Source organism: Macaca mulatta, chromosome 8, assembly GCF_049350105.2.
Source record: "Macaca mulatta isolate MMU2019108-1 chromosome 8, T2T-MMU8v2.0, whole genome shotgun sequence".
Taxonomy (NCBI): domain Eukaryota; kingdom Metazoa; phylum Chordata; class Mammalia; order Primates; family Cercopithecidae; genus Macaca; species Macaca mulatta.
The window spans coordinates 8,129,209-8,151,389 of NC_133413.1; the positions used below are offsets into that span (position 1 = coordinate 8,129,209).

General features: G+C 41.4%; 1 protein-coding gene and 1 pseudogene across 1 annotated transcript in view; one reads left to right on the forward strand and one right to left on the reverse strand.

Moving 5' to 3' along the window:
* DEFA4 (defensin, alpha 4, corticostatin) overlaps nucleotides 1-19,345 on the reverse strand; it is a gene marked incomplete in the record, with an annotated part of 92,895 nt that extends 73,550 nt beyond the window's left edge. Inside the window, 1 exon segment of the mRNA NM_001032923.4 lies at nucleotides 19,208-19,345. Coding sequence (NP_001028095.3) covers nucleotides 19,208-19,303 — 96 coding nt within the window.
* On the forward strand, nucleotides 847-2,547 carry LOC114680395 (60 kDa heat shock protein, mitochondrial pseudogene; annotated as a pseudogene).
* Nucleotides 19,346-22,181: the final 2,836 nt, after the last annotated feature.

Below are 22,181 nucleotides of genomic sequence, written 5' to 3' on the forward strand. Positions count from 1 at the left end.
AGCAGGCCCCAGTGTCCGTGTCTGTGATGTCTCGGCAGTGCAGCTGTGACAGAGCCATGGGGACGATGAGCCTTTACTCATGGCCTGCCTGGTCTCTTCCTTTAAAATGTCAGGTTCTGAAGAACCCTGATTCCTGTCAGGCCAGAGGTGGATTTAAAGGAAGCTGGTAATGATATTGTGTGGCCAAGATACTTAATGACATTTTTATAAAAGGAAGTTTCTGGACCTAGTATGGTGGCTCACGCCTGTCATCCCAGCTCTTTGGGAGGCCAAGGCAGGTGGCTCACGTGAGGTCAGGAGTATGAGACCAGTTTGACCAACACGAAAAAACCCCGTCTCTATGAAAAATACAAAAATTAGCCAGGCGTGGTGACTTATGCCTATAATTCCAGGTATTTGGGAGTTGAGGCACGGGAATCGCTTATGACACAGCAAGACTCAGTCTCAAAGCAAAAAAAAAAAAGAAGGTTCTGATGGCATATGCAAAGAGAGGGCTGGGTCAAGTGCTGTCAGAACTGCTAAACAAATATGCATCCAGGGCTGGAGGTCAGTCACCAAGGAGTCACTCGGATTGTCAGGAGTTTGTCTCCCTGTGTGTTGAGCAGGCTGGAATTGAGGGGCAGACTCATTCATTCCTGACACTAAAACTATTTCTTCCTGGTGAAGAAAGCATACAGAGAAACGGAATAGGAAATAAAGCCTTTATGTGCTCTGCCTAAATTAATAATTTATGGCCTTTGTTTTTTTGGTATATTTGCATGTCACCTTTAGAAAGTAAGGGGCAGCCCTCACTTGCTGCTGATGACCTGCCTCGCCATGTGCATGTCCTGCCACGACCACGCAGAAATGCTTAAATGACCCACAGTCTTTTGCCAGATGAGACCGGTGTCCAGGGTACCGGCTCCTCATCTCACTCGGACTGATGCCAAAGATGTACAATTTGGTGCCAATGTCCGAGCCTTAATGCTTCCAGGTGTAGACCTTTTAGCTGATGCTGTAGCCTTATAATGGGGCCAAAGGGAAGAACAGTGATTACTGAACAGAGCTGGGGAAGTCCCAAAGTAACAAAAGATGATGTGACTGATGCAAAGTCAATTGACTTAAAGGATAAATATAAAAACACTGGAGCTAAACTTGTCCAAGATGTTGCCAATAACACAAATGAAGAGACTGGGGATGGCACTCCCACTGCTACTGCACTGGTACCCTCTCTTTCCAAGTAAGGCTTCCAGAAGGTTAGCAAAGGTGCTAATTCCAGTGCAAATCAAAAGAGGTGTGACGTTAGCTGTTGATGCTGTATTCGCTGAACTTAAAAAGCAGTCTAAACCTGTGACCAAACCTGAAAATTGTGCAGGTTGCTACAATTTCTGCAAATGCAGACAAATTGGTAACATCATCTCTGATGCAATGAAAAAGGTTAGAAGAAAGGGTGTCATCACAGTAAAGTTTGGAAAAACGTTGACCGATGAATGAGAAATTATTGAAGACATGAAAATTTGACAGAGGATATATTTCTCCATACTTTATGAATACATCAAAAGGTCTGAAATGTGAATTCCAGGATGCCTATGTTCTGTTGCGTGAAAAGAAAATTTCTAGTGTCCAGTCCATTGTACCTGCTCTTGAAATTGCCAGTGCTCACCGTAAATCTTTGGTCATAATTGCTGAAGACATTGATGGAGAAGCTCTAAGTACACTTGTCTCCAATAGGCCAAAGGTTGATCTTCAGGTTGTGGCAGTCAAAGCTCCAGGGTTTGGTGACAATAGAAAGAACCAGCTTAAAGATATTGCTACTGGTGGTGCAGTGCTTGGAGAAGGGGACTGACACTAAATCTTGAAGATGTTCAGCCTCGTGACTTAGGAGAAGTTGGAGAGGTCACTGTGATCAAAGACGATGCCATGCTCTTAAAAGGAAAAGGTAACAAGGCTCCAATTGAAAAACATATTCAAGAAATCATTGACCGGTCACATGTCACCACTAGTGAATACGAAAAGGAAAAACTGAATGAACAGCTGGAGAAATTTTCAGATGGAGTAGCTGTGCTGAAGGTTGGTGGGACAAGTGATGTTGAAGTGAATGAAAAGACAGAGTTACAGGTGCCCTTGATGCTACAAGAGCGGCCGTTGAAGACATTGTTTAGGGAGGGGGTTGTGCCGTGCTTTGGTGCATTCCAGCCTGGACTCATTGACTCCAGCTAACAAAGATCAAAAAATTGGTATAAAAATTATTTTAAAAACACTCAAAATTTCAGCAATGACCATTGCTAAGAATGCAGGGGTTGCAGGATCTTTGATAGTTGAGAAAATTATGCAAAGTTCCTCAAAAGTTGGTTATGATACTATGTTGGGAGATTTTGTGAAAGAGTGGGAAAAGACATTATTGACCCAACAAAGGTAGTGAGAATTGCTTTATTGGATGCTGCTGGCATGGCCTCTCTGTTAACTACAGCAGATGTTGTAGTCACAGAAATTCCTAAAGAAGGGAATGGCCCTGGAATGGGTGCAATGTGTGGAATGGGAGGTGATATGGGAGTTCAGCTGTTCTAATTCTTAGAGTAGTGCTTTACCTTTATTAATGAATTGTGACAGGAAGCCCAAGGCAGTGTTCCTCACCAATAACTTTAGAGAAGTCAGTTGGAGAAAATGAAGAAAAGGTTGGCTGATGTTTAAGAAACCACTATAACCATCGGCTACTTGTTTCAGCTGACAAAATCTATCATGGTTTACAGCTATCATTATCCATGCCTACGGATAATTTATTTTCTTTTTTGGATGAAAAAATGTTGTACATTCCTGATACTGGGTACAAGAGTCATGTACCAACGCACAGCTTTCAACTTAAATCACTGAGTCATTTTTACTACTGTTCTGTTCAAATCAGGACTTCAGTGCTTGCCACCACCAGATGAGAAGTTAAGCAGCCTTTCTGTGCAGAGTGAGAATAATTGCGCACATAGTAGAGAAACACCCAATTATGTGACAACTTTTGTGTAATAAAAATTTGTTTAAAGTTAAAAAAAAGAAAGTAAGAGGCAAACATCATGACACTTCACGGTAATTATCTCAGCATGAGTCTCTTACATATGAGGGAAAATTCCCACATCAAGCACAATACAATTTATACATCTTAAGAAAATAATTCTTCGATATTATTTATTATCTTGTCAATATTTCACATTTCTCCAGTTGTTCCAACTATGGCTTCATGGCTGTTGATGTTTCCGGATACAAGTTAATCTAGATTTGCATATTGAATTAGGCTGTCACATCTCTTAATTTGTTGAGTAGATATTCTTAAGGAAATGTCATGGTACTATGAGAAGAAGCTTACTGGGGCTTAGAGTTTGAAGTAAGGGACTGGTTCCTTAATTTTTCATGTGTGGTTCCCATCTTTTTCATGTGTGGCATCACTCCTGATTGATACGTTCTTAATGACTCCTATGATTAGCATTATTATTATAAAAGTAATACACTCACATTTAAAAACTCACCCATATCAGAGAGTGAATTTTTTCCTATACAGCAGCTCCAATCCCAGGAACCACCGATAGCATTGTGGTTTTATACTTGTTGTCCTCTCTAGATCTCAGTACTTTTGTGAGGCCTTGTTAGAGAAGGAGGTAAAATTGCTCTGAAATAGGAAAGTCACTGTGACATGCAGCGCCTCTGTGCCCGTGGGGAAGAAGCCACCAGGGCTATGGTAACATGGGCCTGGTCGCTCAAGGACAGCTGAGCTGACTGTTCCCATGAAGATTCCAGTGGTTGCAGCTGCTTCTTTTATCTTGGCACAGTCCAGTGAGACTCCTTCACAGCTGTGCTCATCCTAGTGATGAAGTGTGTTTGATAAGGACCAGTAGAGGGGCATCTTTGTTTTAAAGGATGGGTTATTATCTTGTTTCAGCAAGGAAGACTGTCCACTGGCAGAACCATGGGGTTCTTCACCAAAACCAGAGATGCAGCAATTCTAGGATTTGGAGACATGTTAAGATATAAATGACATTTTTTTTTTTTTATTAATGAGCTAAAAGCAAAGCCAGGTTGTGTATAAAATGGGAACCAGCAAGTTTGACTGATAAATAGACTCACTGTGCTGTCTTTTAATGGAACATGACCCATGCTGTGTCCCTGTACCTCTTTCTGTCACTGGGGAGAGAATTTCAGGCTGTTTCTTTGTGGCAAAATGGTTCACTTCCTCAGGCAAGAGTGGAAACCCTCTTTCCTATAGATAGGCTCCCAGAAAGCAAAGCCTCTCGTATCTGTGATCTAGAAAACAAAATTTCTGTGCATTATGTCCTCAATGTTAAGTAACAGAAGCAGTTTTACTGGTTCTCAATTCCGGAGGCAGGGCCAGCTTCGTGGGCTTGAGGGCAGGGCAGTGACACAGGGACTTACTCTCAGAAGGGCCGGTGCCTGGTGGCAGGCTCTGCTGATAGCCCCCTGACTTCCTCAGTTTTTTCTGTGAACTTGTGTTTTGTAAGTGAAGCTCACTGAGACAATGGAGCAGGCACATGGGCAGAATGGCTATGAGGGGAGACAAGGTGGGCAGGCTCAGGCCCAGGGACATGAAGGCCACATACTAGAGCTTGATGCCCTGAGCATAGACATTCTTGGAGTAGCCCAGGCATGTCTGGACCGGATGGGAGGTGGCAGCAGCAGCCGCCGCAGTGTCCTCAGCTCTGGGGTGAAAGGAGGGTCTCTGTTTGGAGGCAGCACCAACACCTCTGTGCCTGTGCTTTCTCAGAGTCATCCTTGGAGCTTCTGCACAAATACTTACCCCCTGACCTGAGCACCAAGACAGGAACCATAGGAGCTCAGATAGCAAATTGGGAGGAGAGAATCACAAAACAAAAGTGTGCCTGTGGACATGGCAATAGAGTATACCAGGGATAGAGTATACCAGGGATAGAGTAAACAAGTGATAGAGTATACCAGCAGTAGCATATACCAGCGATAGAGTATACCAGCGATAGAGTATACCAGCAATAGAGTATACCAGGGATATAGTATACCAGCAATAGAGTATACCAGGGATATAGTATACCAGCGATAGAGTATACCAGCAATAGAGTATACCAGTGATAGAGCATACCAGGGATAGAGTATACCAGGGATAGAGTATACCAGCGATAGAGTATACCAGCGATAGAGTATACCAGGGATAGAGTATACCAGGGATAGAGTATACCAGGGATAGAGTATACCAGCGATAGAGTATACTAGGGATAGCGTATACCAGGGATAGAGTATACCACTGATAGAGTATACCAGCGATAGAGTATACCAGGGAGAGAGTATACCAAGGAGAGAGTATACTATGGAGTTCTTGGAATTCCTCAGAGAGTTTAGAGTTCTTCAAGGAATTATCCAAGGGACAGAAATAGAAATTAAATATATAATGATAGTCATGAAACCTCTGACGGGACGGGCATGGTGGGTCACACTTGTTATCCCAGCACATTGTGAAGCTGAGATTTGAGGAATGTTTGAAGCCATGTGTTGGAGACCACCCTGGGCCGTATACTTAGAGCCCATCTTAAAAAAACAACAACAACAAAGATTAGCTGAGCACAGTGGCACATTTCCCTAGTCCTAGCTACTTGGGAAGTTGAGGAAGGAGGATCACATGAGTTCAGGAGTTTGAGGCTGCAGTGAGCCATGGTAATCTCTGGTCAACAGACGGAGACCATATCTCAAAAAAAAAAAAAAAGAAAGAAAGAAAAGGAGAGAAAAGAAAACTTCCGATCAATCAATTATTAACAAGAAGAGCAATTTTAAAAATAAAGTTCTTCTTGTTGTTAAAGATACAACAATAGAATTCAAAAACAAGAGTTTTGAATAAGTTACAAATCATGATGCCACATTTGGTCGGCTGTGGGCCTCTGCAGCTTACAGACCATGTCAGAAGATGCATCCAAATTCCACTGGAGAAATTTACACTTAAAATTAAATTCAAACTTCCATAAAACTGATTTGCTTAAAGAGTTTAATCCTTTGAAAAGAATAGTTCCACAAGAACCACCAGCTCCAGATATACTAAAAATTTGTGTCAAAATAATTTATCGCAGTGCTGTGAGAACTTAGATAATATTCCAGAAACAGTTGCTTCAGCAGATTCTTTTCAAAAGGAAAAATGAAGTTGTTCAAGGCATAAAGTTTGATGACCTCATAAATTAATTGACAGAAACGTTGGCCAGAAAATTTTTTTGATTTATCGAGATCCAATTAATAAAGTATTACTATTTATTCTATTAAAACTATGACACTGATTTCTGGTGGGGATTTATGTGATTCTGTTGTTACTCTTCTGTAAATATTATCCCTATTACGTTTTTCAAATGATAAAAAATATTGGCTTGAGAAAGCTGAATATCCTCCCGCCTTTCATGACACTTTCTTCTGCTGTTCTTCGAACAAGGTGCCCCGCATGTCCATTTTGCACTGAGCCTTGGGAATTTTGTAGCCGGCCCTGCTGTGGCCATTTTTATACAAGTTATCTCATTTGATCTCCGAAACAAACATGCCAGGGCGGTATTACCCTGGTTTACAGAGGCAGGTCCTGGAACCTAGAAAAGTTAGAGGACATATTCAAAGTCACCTGGCTACTATGTGGCAGAGATGCAATTTGAAATAAAATCCCCCTCTCTTCAAAGTCCATATTCCTAACCACCGCCACATGGTGTCCGGATAACCTCCGCTCTTCCTCTTCCTACAGCGCCAAAGCTACAGTAATGCTCTGCCTAAGGCCAGAGTCCATGGAGCTACTGTCAATGTCTCTCATCTTCTGAGCTGAGTGCTGAGTCCAGAGCCTGGCCTGACCTGCAGGAGGTGAGGGAATGAGCGCGCAGTTACTGCCACCTGTTGGCGGCTCATCTATCTGACCCTGAAACGCAGATTAATCTCAGTTTCCTGCCTGCCTGAAGCCTGGGTGTGCACCTGAGACCTCTAGTAATTTCCCTTAATGAACCTATTGAGAGGTCTCACAATTTTATGCATTCTCTCAAGCAATTAGCTTTCTTTTATTTATTTTTAATGTTCTCTTTTGTGTCCACATTCTTTTTTATTCACTCGTTTTCCTATTTACTTTCAGCTTCATTCGTTCTTTTTTCCCCCCAGGATTTTTACAGTGGAATATTCGATTGTCTATTTCTGAGCTTTTCTATTTCCCATTATAATAGCAGTTAATGTTATAAATTTCCCTCCAAGCACTGCTTTAGCTGTATTGCCACAAATTTTGGTATGTTATGTTTCCATTTGCTGTCATGTGAAAACATTTTTAAATTTCTCCTTTGACTCATTAGAAATATGTTGAGTAATGTTCATATATGTGGGGAATTTTCCAGCTATTTTCCTTTAATCACAGTTTCATACATTCCACTGTGGATAGACATTGTGTTTCATATGATTTTAAATTGCTTTGATTTTTTGTTTCTTAGACCAGTATGAGCTCTCTTAGATAATATTTTAACGCATTTTACTGTTATTGGGAGGAGTGTCCCGTAAAGCTTAAATAGGTCGCAATGGATGATACTGTTTTTCAAGTCTTCTTTATCTTTATTTATACTTTTCTGCTAAAAAAAAAAAACCATTTCAAAGAAAAAAGAGTTGAAATATTCATTTTTAAAAAAAATGTTCTAATATGATACATCTATTTTTACTTATTTTTTATTATTTATTTATTTATTATTATTATACTTTAAGTTCTAGGGTACATGTGCATAACGTGCAGGTTTGTTACATATGTATACTTGTGCCATGTTGGTATGCTGCACCCATCAACTTGTCAGCACCCATCAACTCGTCATTTACATCAGGTATAACTCCCAATGCAATCCCTCCCCCCTCTCCCCTCCCCATGATAGGCCCCAGTGTGTGATATTCCCCTTCCCAAGTCCAAGTGATCTCATTGTTCAGTTCCCACCTATGAGTGAGAACATGCGGTGTTTGGTTTTCTGTTCTTGTGATAGTTTGCTAAGAATGATGGTTTCCAGCTGCATCCATGTCCCTACAAAGGACACAAACTCATCCTTTTTTATGGCTGCATAGTATTCCATGGTGTATATGTGCCACATTTTCTTAATCCAGTCTGTCACTGATGGACATTTGGGTTGATTCCAAGTCTTTGCTATTGTGAATAGTGCCGCAATAAACATACATGTGCATGTGTCTTTATAGAAGCATGATTTATAATCCTTTGGGTATATACCCAGTAACGGGATGGCTGGGTCATATGGTACATCTAGTTCTAGATCCTTGAGGAATCGCCATACTGATTTCCATAATGGTTGAACTAGTTTACAATCCCACCAACAGTGTAAAAGTGTTCCTATTTCTCCACATCCTCTCCAGCAGCTGTTATTTCCTGACTTTTTAATGATTGCCATTCTAACTGGCGTGAGATGGTATCTCATTGTGGTTTTGATTTGCATTTCTCTGATGGCCAGTGATGATGAGCATTTTTTCATGTGTCTGTTGGCTGTATGAATGTCTTCTTTTGTGAAATGTCTGTTCATATCCTTTTCCCACTTTTGGATGGGGTTGTTTGTTTTTTTCTTGTAAATTTGTTTGAGTTCTTTGTAGGTTCTGGATATTAGCCCTTTGTCAGATGAGTAGGTTGCAAACATTTTCTCCCATTCTGTAGGTTGCCTGTTCACTCTGATGGTAGTTTCTTTTGCTGTGCAGAAGTTCTTTAGTTTAATGAGATCCCATTTGTCAATTTTGGCTTTTGCTGCCGTTGCTTTTGGTGTTTTAGACATGAAGTCCTTGCCCATGCCTATGTCCTGAATGGTACTACCTAGGTTTTCTTCTAGGGTTTTTATGGTATTAAGTCTAACATTTAAGTCTCTAATCCATCTTGAATTAATTTTCATATAAGGAGTAAGGAAAGGATCCAGTTGCAGCTTTCTACTTATGGCTAGCCAATTTTCCCAGCACCATTTATTAAATAGGGAATCCTTTCCCCATTTCTTGTTTCTCTCAGGTTTGTCAAAGATCAGATGGCTGTAGATGTGTGGTATTATTTCTGAGGACTCTGTTCTGTTCCATTGGTCTATATCTCTGTTTTGGTACCAGTACCATGCTGTTTTGGTTACTGTAGCCTTGTAGTAGAGTTTGAAGTCAGGTAGCGTGATGCCTCCAGCTTTGTTCTTTTGACTTAGGATTGTCTTGGTGATGCGGGCTCTTTTTTGGTTCCATATGAACTTTAAAGCAGTTTTTTCCAATTCTGTGAAGAAACTCATTGGTAGCTTGATGGGGATGGCATTGAATCTATAAATAACTTTGGGCAGTATGGCCATTTTCACGATATTGATTCTTCCTATCCATGAGCATGGTATGTTCTTCCATTTGTTTGTGTTCTCTTTTATTTCACTGAGCAGTGGTTTGTAGTTCTCCTTGAAGAGGTCCTTTACATCCCTTGTAAGTTGGATTCCTAGGTATTTTATTCTCTTTGAAGCAATTGTGAATGGAAGTTCATTCCTGATTTGGCTCTCTGTTTGTCTGTTACTGGTGTATAAGAATGCTTGTGATTTTTGCACATTAATTTTGTATCCTGAGACTTTGCTGAAGTTGCTTATCAGCTTAAGGAGATTTTAGGCTGAGACAATGGGGTTTTCTAAATATACAATCATGTCATCTGCAAACAGGGACAATTTGACTTCTTCTTTTCCTAACTGAATACCCTTGATTTCTTTCTCTTGCCTTATTGCCCTAGCCAGAACTTCCAACACTATGTTGAATAGGAGTGGTGAGAGAGGGCATCCCTGTCTTGTGCCAGTTTTCAAAGGGAATTTTTCCAGTTTTTGCCCATTCAGGATGATATTGGCTGTGGGTTTGTCATAAATAGCTCTTATTATTTTTAGGTACGTTCCATCAATACCGAATTATTCAATGGTAATTGTTAATTTTTAAATTTCTTCTCTTAGTTCTATTAATTTCTTTTTAAAGACTTTGAGATTCTCTTATTAGGTGCATACTAATTTAATAATAATAATATCTGTTCTTGGTGATTTAACAACTTTATGATTGGAAAACATAGCCTCTTTACCAGTAATAATACACCTTGCTGTAAAATCTACTTTGATTTATAACCAATTAGCCAATACAGCTAATTCTGTTTTCATTAGATTAATGATTCTGTACTATAATTCTTTCCACTCCTTTACTATCAACCTATCTTTGTCCTTATATTTGATAAAGACATTGGGTTTTTATAGACAGCATGCATTTGGGTCTTGTTTTATACTACAAGTTTGCTAGTGAGGAATTCTCTTAGTTTTGTTGTTGTCATTAGAAAATGCTTGGCCTTCTGCATCCCCCTCTATGCACACAAATAATGTCATTTGCTTGGAATGAACCTAGTCTACCATCTCTCAGTCAAGGACACCTGGACATTAAGAAATTCACCCAAGGCTGGGTGTGGTGGCTCACACCTATAGTTCCCAACACTTTGGGAGGCCGAGGTGGGTGGATCACGAGGTCAGGAGATCAAGACCTTCCTGGCTAACATGGTGAAACCCTGTCTCTACTAAAAATACAAAATAATTAGGCAGGCATGGTGGCAGGCCCCTGTAGTCAAAGCTACTTGGGAGGCTGAGGCAGGAGAATGGCGTGAACCCAGGAGGCAGAGGTTGCAGTGAGCCGAGATCGCACCACTGCACTCCAGCCTGGGTGACAGAGCGAGACTCCGATCTCCTTAAAAAAGAAACAAACAAACAAAAAAAAAACAAACAAAAAAAAAAACAAAGAAGAGAAAATGCCTTTACTTATTATTGGAATCTGTGTTTAGCATTGATCTAGAAATGTATTTTTGCTTGTGAGGGTTCTATGTTGACATAGTTTTCTTCATTTGGTACTTAAATATGTCACTTTATTTTTTGTACTTGTGCAGCAGTGTCTTATCTCAGCATGTTTTTAAGATTTTCTCATTATTTTTGATTCAAAACAATTTGATTATTTATGGTTTGGCTCTGTGTCCCTACCCAAATCTCATCTGGAATTATAATTCCATAATCTCCAGTGTGGGGAGCGGGACCTGGTGGCAGGTGTTGATCATGGGGAGGTGATTTCTGCCATGCTGTTCTCATGATAGTGAGTGAATTCTCAAGAGATGTGATGGTTTTATAAGTGGCAGTTTCCTTCTGTGCTTGCTCTTGTGCTCTGTCTCTCTTCTTCTCTCTTCCTCTCTCTTTTGTCTGACACCATGGTAGACTTGCTTGCTTCCACTTCACCTTCCATCATGAGTGTGAGATTTCCGAGGCCTCCTAGCCGTGCTTTCTGTTAATCCTGAATAACTGTGAGTCAAAGAAACCTCTTTTATTTCTAATTATCCAGTCTCAGGTAGATCTTTACAGCAGTCTGAAAATGAACTTGTGTAATTATGATATACTTGTTCTGTTTTTTTAAAATAATTATTCTTCTTGGATACCTTTCAGTACCAAATTTGTATGTTTCTAGTCTCACGACATTAATAAAAATAGGCTATTATTTCATTAACTTTATATTTTCTCCTGGAACTTCTCTCTGCCTTCAAACACACGTAGGTGCTGGATTGCTTGATATTTCTATGAAGTGCACTGTTTATTTTTTATCCAGCCTTTTATTTTCTCCCTTTGCTTCATTTCCTCATTTGTTTGTGTTAATGTAGATTCAGCCTTACTGATCCTTTCTTCTATGCTGTCATATGTCCTAAATCCAGTTCAGAATATTTTTTGTTCACATGCTCATTTTGTTTTATTGCTGGAAGGTCCATTTTGAACTTTACATGTGTTCTTCCTCATCAAAAAGGTTTACTCTTCAGCCCTTGACATTATTTATAACTTTTGTAATAGATCCTTTACATTCCTTTGTCTAATCCCAGTACCTTTGTCATTATTGGGTTTGTTTTTACTGAATGACTTTTCTCCTAGTTATGGGCCATATTTTCCTACTTCTTTTCATGCTTGGAAATTTTTGATTGGATTCGGTATATAATAAAGCCTATTTTATTTTTTAAAATTAGGAAACAGGGTCTTCCTCCGTTGCCCACGCTGGAATGCAGTGGTGCAATCTCAGGTCACAAAACCTCTGCCTCATTGATTTTAGCAATTCTCTTATCTCAGCCTCCTGAGTAGCTGGGACTACAGGCCTGTGCCATCATGCCCAGCTAATTTTCGTATTTTTCATAGACATAGGTTGGCCTGGCTGGTCTCGAGCTCCTGTCCTCAAGTGATTCACCTGTCTTGGCCTTCCAAAGTGCTGAGATTACAGGCATGAACCGCCATGACTGCCCAGCTTAAATTGCTGAATAACAATTTTGGTATTTTTTCCCCCCCCAAAGAATGCTAGACATTATTTGTTTCATTTTTGGGTTTTTATACATTGGTTTGTTTGTGTCAGGAATGGCTTGAAAATGTCTTGGAGCAGTAGTTGCAGAATAGTTTAATCTAGAGCTGACTAGCACCACTACTTGCTGATGGCTTTCTGAGGACTCTGAGTTCTCTCCACTTTACTGTGGAGATGAATACTTTTCAAGACTTGTCTGTCTTCCTGAAATTGCCACTCCCTCCCTCCCAGAGTCTTCACTTTTTTTGGCCTGGGGAAGTCTTAGCCCAAGTGCGCACACATTATAACATAGCCCAAGAGTGAAGGCATTCTTCTTTTCTACAACAGTCAAGATCAATGCTTCTTTCACTGGCCCACTCTCTGATATGTGCACTGGAAATTGGGGTCTGATACAGGTTGGGTGTTTGTACTCTCCAAATACTATGTTGAAATGTAATCTCCAGTCTTGGAGTTGGGACTTGGCAGGAGGTCTCTTGGTCATTGGGGTGGATCCCTCATGAATGACTTGGTGTTGTCCTAGAGATAATCACTGAGTTCCTTATTTGAGTCATGGGAGATCTGATTGTTTAACACAGTGTGGCACCTCCCCAACTCTGGCTCCTTCTCCTGACTTGTGATACTCCTGTTCCCCCTCCCTTTCCTACCCAGATGGAAGCTTTCTGAGGCCTCAAAAGGAGCAGATGCTGGCACCATGCTACTTATACAGCCTACAGAATAGGGAACCAAAATAAACTTCTTTTCCTTATGAACTACCCAGCATTAGGTATTCCTTTATAGCAGTATAAACAAACTGACACAGAAAATTGGTACTGTTCAGGGGGTATTGCTGTAAAGACAGCTGAAAATATGGAAGTGGCTTTATCACTGGGTACTGGCAGAGGCTGAAAGAGTTTGCAGAGCCCAGCAAAAGATAGGAAGATGAGGGAAAGTTGGAACTCTTTAGAAACTTGTTAAATGTATGTGACCAAAGTGCTCAAAGAGATATGGACAGTGAAGTCCAGGCTATCAGGTGTAAGATGGAAAAGTGGAAGTTATTGGGAATTGACAAGGGTCACCAGTGTTACACCCTAGTATAGAGCTTGGCCGCATTGTGTCGATGTCCTAGAGATTTATGCAAAGTTGAACTTTAGAGTGATTACCTAGAGTGTCTGGTCTAAGTAATCTCCAAGGAGCAAAGTACTCAAGATATGTGGCTGCTTCTACAAGCTTACAGTGAGACACAGGAACAAAGAAATGATTTAAATATGGAACTTATATTTAAAGGGGAAGCAAAGTATAGAAGTTTGGAAAATTTGCAGCCTAGGAATTTAGTAGAGAAAGAAAAAGCATGTTGAGAAGAGGAATGTAACTGGGCTGTGGAGAATCACTTGCTAGAGAGATTCCATGACTGAGAAGGAGCCATGTGCTAATGGTCAAGACAATGGGGAAAAGGCTTACAAGGCATTTTTGAAAACTTTGAGGCATGCCCTCCTACTACAGCCCACAGGCCTAGGAGGAAAGAATGGTTCAGTGGCCACATCCAGGGCACAGCTGCCCTGCTCAGCCTCAAGACACTGTTCCCACATCCTGGCTGCCCAGGCTCCAGCCTCAGCTCAAAGGGCCTAATGTACAGATTGGCCACTGCTTCAGTGGGTGAAAACCACAACGTCTTGGCAGCTTTCATGTGGTGTTAAGCCTGCAAGTATGCAGAGTGCAAAAAGGAAAGAGGCTTGGCAGCTTCCACCTACATTTCAGAGGATGTGTGGCCAAGCCTGGTTCTCCAGGCAGAAAACTGCTGCAGAGGGAGAATACCAACAGAAAAACTCTACTAGAGCAGTGCTAAGGGAAAAGTGGGGTTGGATTCCCCACACAGTGTCCCCAGTGGGGCATTGCCTAGTGGAGCTGAGGGAAGGGGAACACTGCCGTCCAGACCTGAGAATAGAAGCACCATTGACAGTTTGTTCCCTCAGCATGGAAGAGCCACAGGCATCAGATTCTGACCTGTGACAGGAGCCATGTGGGCTGCACCCTGGAAAGCCACAGGGGCAGAGCTGCCCAAGGTCTTCAGAGCCCACCCTCACACCAGAATGTGGAACATGGAATCAAGAATTGTTTTGGAGCTTTGAGGTTTAACAGCTTCCCTGCAGAGTTTCTGACATGTGTGGGGCCTGTAATCCCTTTTATTGTCCAGTGTCTGCCTTTTGGAATGGTGGTGTTTAGCCAATGCCTGAACCATCATTGTAACTTGAAAGGAAATAACTTATTTTTGATAGTACAGGCTAAAAGGTGGAAGGAACTTGAGTCTCAGGGGATGAGACATGGACTTTGGACTTTTGATTCAGTTAATGCCAGAAGGAGTTAAGACTTTTGGGAGTACTTGGGAAGGGATGATTGTATTTTGCAATGTGAGAAGGACATGAGATTTGAGGGGCCAGGGGAAGAATAACATTTTTCAGATATTTGTCCCCTCGAAACCTCATGCTAAAATCTAATCCTCAATGTTGGAAGTGGAATCTGGTGGGGAGGATTTGAGTTGCGGGGTGAATCCCTGACGAATGACTAAGTGCTTTCGTCCCAATAATGAGTGAGTTCTTGCTCCGACTTCATACAACATGTAGTTGTTTAAAAGAGTCTGGGACCTCCTTTCACCCTCTCGCTCTGCTCTCACCAGGTGATATTACTACTCCCACTTCACTTTCCACTAGGCCTGAGGGCTGATTGAGGCCTAATGAGGGGCAGATGCAGGTATCATGCTTCTCACACAGCCTGCAGAATAGTGAGCCAAAATAACTTCCTTTCCTGACGTATTATCCACCTCAGGTATTCCTTTAGAGCAACACACACAGACTAACACAGGGAGTATTGTGTTGTGTGAGCTTTGACCTCGGTCTTCTCAATGCCACAGGATGCTGGTCTCCAGGTGATTCTTCCTCCCTGTCCTGTCTTTCAAGACCCAAATGGCCATTAAAGGGTCTTCTCAAATAAAAGGAGAGTTTCTTCCTAAGAGAGTTTTGCTGCTTCCCCTATAACATAGGAATGAATGCCATTGTCATGGTGACATTTTAATTTTTTTTTGCGAAGCTCCACTTCTTTTACACAATCAACTGATATATGCTTCCGGGAATCAGGAAATCCACTAATTTGTTCAAAATAACAATGTATACATGATGAATAGTAAATGACTAAATAAAAGCAGGGTCTGACTGTCCTGGTATCAAGGTAGGTGAGTGCAACTGAGTTGGACAATTATAGGATTAGACCCTGCCTTGATTTACATTTTGGACATTTTGTTGATTATATGATTTTTTTCATGACTATGATTTTTAAAAAAATCTATCGCATTATGAGATCATCTATCTTAAGTATGGAGTATCTAAGTGCTTATATTTTATACCTGAGGCCAGAGCCTCCCTCGCTTCACCCTAGTCCTGGCTCTGTCATCACATCTGGATAAAAATTGCATCCAGATAAAAATGCTTTTACTCTAACAAGGGCTGGTTACTTTTTTCTGTCTTGAGATGAGGAAAGACAATGGATTATTTTGGAACTAAGGTTCATTTTTCCAGAGGTCGATGATATGCACATTTAGTGCAGCGTCAATGTGAAGAAATAGAGAGCTTCTTCTGCATGTAGGATACACCCACAAAGTTCATGACTGAAAGAGCAAACCCTCCCAAGGAGAGAGAGCAGGGCCATGGAACTATCCTGATGCTTCCCTTTAGAGTTGATGTGTCTTTCTTCTTGAGGTTTGCTCCCCTCTGCTTGTGTCCCATGGTATACTGTCCTCATTTAATTATGCCCTCCAAAAGACTTGTTTTTAAGAGCATTTACTTGGATCCTATTATGTTTGTATGTAAGTAAACCCTTTTACAACTGCATTTTGCCATCCAATTTGTGAAATAGCTTATGAATGACCAGCACATAAATGAATAAGACAAAGTCCACACCAGTAGAACTCTCATAGCTAAATGGAGAATTAAAAATTCATGCACCTCTGCAGGAGGCGTAATTGCATAAGAAATCTTAACCAGAAGAAGGGAGTCCTTGTGAAGAACAGAGGACTGGGCATCCCCTCCCTTGGCAGATCCGCTATGATTCCATGAGGAAAGTGGTCTTTGAGTAGGGCTTGCTTTTTTTAGGGAAGACGTGGGGTAGGCATACAAGGGGAGGGTGCAGGAGGAGCAAAGCACACGTTCTATGAAATTGTCGGGAATAACTGGGAAGGTCAAGGGATCCAAATAATACAGATGCCTGTACCCTGGAAAGCACTCCAAGCCCCACTGTGGCATCCCTGACCCTTGCCTGGAGAGCAGAAAAGGGTGTTCCAAGGATGTTAGAGATTGGCCTGCCCAAACCAGCACCACACAATGACCACAATGAGTAGGATCAAGATTCCGTAAATCTGAACACCACAGTTTAATTTTGTTTACATGTCACACATCTCTGATGAGGGAGCCCTTTCTGAATCCACATCAGTTACAGCAACTTCTTGGCCTCCTCATGGCTTTTTGCAGCATTTTATTACAGAGACACCACAGACGCCAATATGTTTATACCTTCCAGGGCAAAAGCCTGGAAGACATATGGCACCACTCCTAACGCAGGTAACAGGATTCCTTATATCACCAAAAACACCTAACAGGAAAAAAACACACAAAGAGCAAACATCGTGTTAGAACTCAAAACTCATGTTGCAAAAACACAAACGCTGTGTCTGTATTGCCTTGAATAGATCTGCAGTGGACTTCTTTCTGAAGCCAGGGCTTTTCCATGAGACGCGAGTCAATCATTTGGATCGAAGTTTCTGACATGGAAACTGGCACTGCTGTGGTTTGGGGGATGTTTGTTTTGGTCGAATCTGATTGTGAAAGACCCTGATCTCTCCTGAGTGACCAGGGTCTCCCGGTGGGGTCTGGTAGGAGCTTGGTAATGTTCTCTTGTGACTTCAGCTCCACCACAAGTAGATAAGATCAAAGCCACCCTACCTCCGTTTTAACACACAAGCCAGTAACTTTTTGCTTTTCAAATCATTTAGTCTGTTAAGTATTTGATCTGAGAAGGGATAAAAAGATACAACTCACAGAAATTGTTCAATGTGAAATTAACACCATGTAACTTACAGTTGAAAACCACAATTAACCACAGAAATAAACTTTTGTAATGGGTTGTTTCTAATATCTAAGTCCTGGTTTCAATCTCATTCTTCTTTTTTTATCTCTCCCTGTCTCTGTCCCTCTCTCCCTGCCTCCCTGCCTCTCTCCCTCCCTCCCTGCCTCCCTCCCTTCTTCCCTCCCTGCCTGCCTCCCTGCCTTTCTCCCTTCCTGCCTCAGTCCCTCCCTGCCTCCCTCCTTTCCTGCCTCCCTCCCTCCATCCCTACCTGCCTCCCTGCCTCCCTGCCTCCCTCCCTGCCTCCCTACTTCCCTGCCTTCCTTCATGATACTGTTCTAGGTGTTGGAAAATTTGAGGTCTCTGGTGCCACACAGAGCCCCGTTCTTCTCGAAACACCCAGGACTCATAAATAAAATTGGTAAATGATACTTTCACAATATAATATCTATGTGATTAATTGTTTAAGTTTTAGTCTCAAATTTTCTTTTTCCTTCTCTCTATCCTTCCCTTCCACTCTCCCTCTTTTATCCTTTCATGGTTTTTATTTTATTTCCATAATATCAAGGAGAAAATGAAGGTTAGATGTCCCGGTTAAAAGTTGCTTTCCATGGGCCGTCTCTGGACTGTGAACCTGCGGTGGCCTCATGGCAAGGACTGTTCTCAGGGCCTCCGCTCGGAAAAGTCCTGGGGCAGAGTGTCTGCAGCAGTAGCTCCTACAGTGTAGGCTGGGCCTTAAGGTTATCTGGAATTTTCTAGGTTGCAGTATCTACCCTTTCAATATAAAAATTTAGAAAATGACATTCTGTACTACTTTCTTTAGATAAAATCAAAATTTCTGACTTTTATTTAAAAAGTCACCTAACAGGTTTCAACCACAGTCTTAGCAGTTGTAGCATGGAAAGCAGTGAGGAGATGAGATTTACAAGCTACTGGGCTCCTTTATTTTGGCTCAGAAGAGAGAGTGAGGTGTCCATCGAGTTGTCAAACTTCTATATTGAACCAATGCTTGGTTCAATTATGTAACGCATACAGTCTACTCCGTCTAAAAGTGTGCGTAGAAGAAAGAGAAAGACCAGCTCTGGGGGACAGAGGGAGAGAGAGAGATAAGGAAAATAGAGAGAGAGAGGGAAACAGAGAAAGAGGCAGGAAGGAGTGGGGAGAGAGAGAGCGGCAGGAGAGTGCGATAGAGAGAGAGGGGACAGGAGTGAGAGAGGGAGAGAGCAAGGGTCAGGAGAGATAAAAATAGAGGGAGACAGACAGACACAGGAGACAGAGACATGGAATTAAACAACATGTTCCTGAATGACCAATGGGTCAATAAAAGATAGGAAGGAAATTTAAAGATAGCTTGAAACAAATGAAATTAGAAACACACCCATAGGTTCCTCTCTAGGTTCTAAAAGCTTTACCAATGGACAAAGTAAAATATTCCCTCTATAACTAAGTTTACCCATTCAGACCTACAAATACCTGGTCAGTATAGCTCTTTCTACCTTAAAAGTAGCATTTTTCACAGAAATATCTTGAAACTAAAAGTCTTAGAAGAAAGAAAATCTTTAGATGTGTTCAGTTCTCACTGATTCATTTAGAGATGAGAAAATCAAGGTACAGGAAGATTAAGTAAAGTCACTCAAGTGAGGTAGACTTTTCCACACTTGATGCCAGAGCCTGTCTCCAATCCTTTTGTTCTAGATTTTGCAGATCTGCAAGATTGATGTCTCCTACCTGAGGCTCTAGGAGTAGAGAGTCCATTTTCTTCAAAGGAGACAGCAAAGTCCTGGTCGTCTTCCCCAGGCTGCTCCTGGGTTGCAACCTCATCAGCTCTTTCCTGGAGTGACTCAGCCTGGGCCTGCAGGGCCACCAGGAGAATGGCAGCAAGGATGGCGAGGGTCCTCATGGCTGGGGTCACCTGGAGGAGGGAGAGCAGGTGTGGATGTGTGGAGAGTGAGGAGTGAGCCTGGATTTATAGCTCTGCTGGGAGAAGGCCTGAGACAGAAGCTGCAGTGAGAGGAGGTGGGCATGTGATTGGGAGGGGAAGGGGCTGCCTTCACCCTCAAGATCCCTTTGATGCTCCTCTTTCTCCCGGCTTTCATCACAGAGTGAGTCTGTGTGCTTAATGCCTCTTCTTGATCCAAACTGTTAATGATGATAAGGACACTACTATCCTGTCCTGTTTCCCATCTGCTTGAGTATTTACTTTTATATATTCAGACAAGAAAAGCAACAGTGCTTTCATTCAATAAATGTGGGGATCAAATGCCTCTTGTTTTCTGAAGACGGTCCCTGGTACTCTCTGGATGACTCTCTGGGGTCAGACCTGGGTCCCAGTGGAGTAGAGAGTTAATCCATTGCAGGATTCAGGGATATTATTAGCCTCATGTAGGAGGCTTTTGAGATCTTGAGGTGAGTAGTCTCCTGCTGGGGCCAGTGTGGACAGGACAATGACCTTATCAGCTATGGGGGAAATGAGTTCAGTAGACTAGTAGGCCAAGTTTATCAGATTAAAATCAAAATTCAGATTTAGTTCAAGAAGTTGGTGTGATCTGAATGCATCATATACAATGTGTAGCAGGTACTTCTCTCCACTTTGAGGAATATCAAAGTAATTTAGGTGCCTACAACCCCTTACTGAGGTCTTTTATTTTATTTTTATTTTTTAGTTTTAGCAAATTTTAAATCATACACAAGGAACAACATTCAAAAGGTAGAAGAAGTAACGAGTTCTTATTTCTACCCCCAGGCCTTCAATTCTGACCCAGGAATCCATCACTATTAACAGTTATTCATAGTATTCTGCACTTTGCTTTTATCACCTGTATCATGGGCACTTTGTATATCTAAACACATGGAATGCTGTTATAATTTTTAAGAGCCTTAAACTATCCCAGGGTTTGTATATGCCATCACTTATTTTTTTCTATTGATAAAATATGATAAAATTATTACAATTTGGTTATTCTTAAACTTTTGCATTAATAAGTAAAGTTACAGTGATTATCTTGTATATATGTCCTCTTACCCATATGGATAATCTTACAGAAATAGAATTGCTGTGTCAAAGAATGCATCTTAAGCCAGTATGGTGGCACTTGCCTGTAGTTCTAGCTATTTGAGAGGCCGAGGTGGGAGGATCATCGGAGACCAGGAGTTCAATACCAGCCTGACAACATAGTGAGACCCCTTTCTCTTAAAAACAAAAAGAGACTGTATCTTACCCATTTTTAAGATATTATTATGTATTTCTATAATATTACCATATTTGATACACATCCTTTGGTGCTCAGTAGGCCTTTGGAGAACCTCCACATTTGAATTCCTCATTTAATTTTTTTTCAAATTTGTTTATTTTTAATTGAAAAATGATTTTTGTGTATATTTGTAGGGTATGATGTGATGTTTGGATTGATAATCAAATGGCAGAAACACTTCAGCTAATTAAGATAGCCATCACCTCACCAACTTAATTTTTTAAGGAGAATTACAAATCGAGTCCTTTAGCAGTTTGGAAGATACAATACATTACTATTAACTGTAGTCGCCTTGCAGTGCCATAGATCACTAAGACTCTCCAGCATAACTGAAACTTTGTGCTCTTGGCTCAACATCTTCTCTTTTCCTATCCCTCCCTCTCACCCACCTCCAGCTTCTGATAACCACCTTGGTACTCCAGTTCCATAACATCGACATTTTAACATTCCATATACAAGTGATATCATATAGTATTTGTCTTTCTGTGCCTAGCTTATTTCATTTAGCACATTGTCCTCTGGTTCCAACCATGTTGTCATGAATGAAGAATTTCCTTCTTTGAGACAGAGTCTCGCTCTGTCACCCAGGCTGGAGTGCAGTGGCAGGATCCCGGCTCATTGTAACCTCTGCCTCCCGGGTTCACGCCATTCTCCTGCCTCAACCTCCCGAGTAGCTGGGACTACAGGCACCCGCCACCACGCCCGGCTAATTTTTTGTATATTTAGTAGAGACGGGGTTTCACCGTGTTAGCCAGGATGGTCTCGACCTCCTGACCTCGTGATCTGCCCTCCTGTGTTTCCGTTTTTTCTTTCTTTGCAGAGAAACTAATAGAGTGTATCTCCCACTTATTCTACCTTATGAAAATGAGAGGATCTGAATCAGATCTGTAATATCTATACTAATTATTTGAATTCGTGAATTAACAGGGAGACTGGGAGGGAATAATTTTCTGTATCGGTGATTCCAGCTTTCATGGCCCTTGTTTTACCCTGGTGGCCATTTAGCACCAGGTTTTAAACCATCTGTATTTGTACTGCTGCTCTGTTTCTCACTGGACATTGCTGAGTTTGCAGATAGCATTCCATGATTGCTTCCTAGCCTACATCTCTCTGGCATTGTCTCTCTGAATCTCTAGAAATGACTAAAGAAACAATTTGGAACATTTTTATTCCGGTTCTAAGCTTTCTCCATGAATTCTGTCATGTGTTTGATCACCCAGAGTCCTTGTTAATTGGGGAAATTGGTATCTTCAGTCTCTCTTCATCCTTCTCTTACCCCAAAATTAATTGGGTGAGCAGGAAATTAGTCCCTCCCAGTCTCCCTGTTAATTCATGAATTCAAATAAATATTATAGATATTACAGATCTGATTCAGATCCTCTCATTTTCATAAGGCAGAATAAGTGCGAGATACACTCTGTTAGTTTCTCTGCAAAGAAAGAAAAAACGGAAACACATGTCAAACACCCCAACCTCTCCACTGTACTCTAAGGGTCTGGCTTCTCTCTCACTCTCTCAAGGCAATAG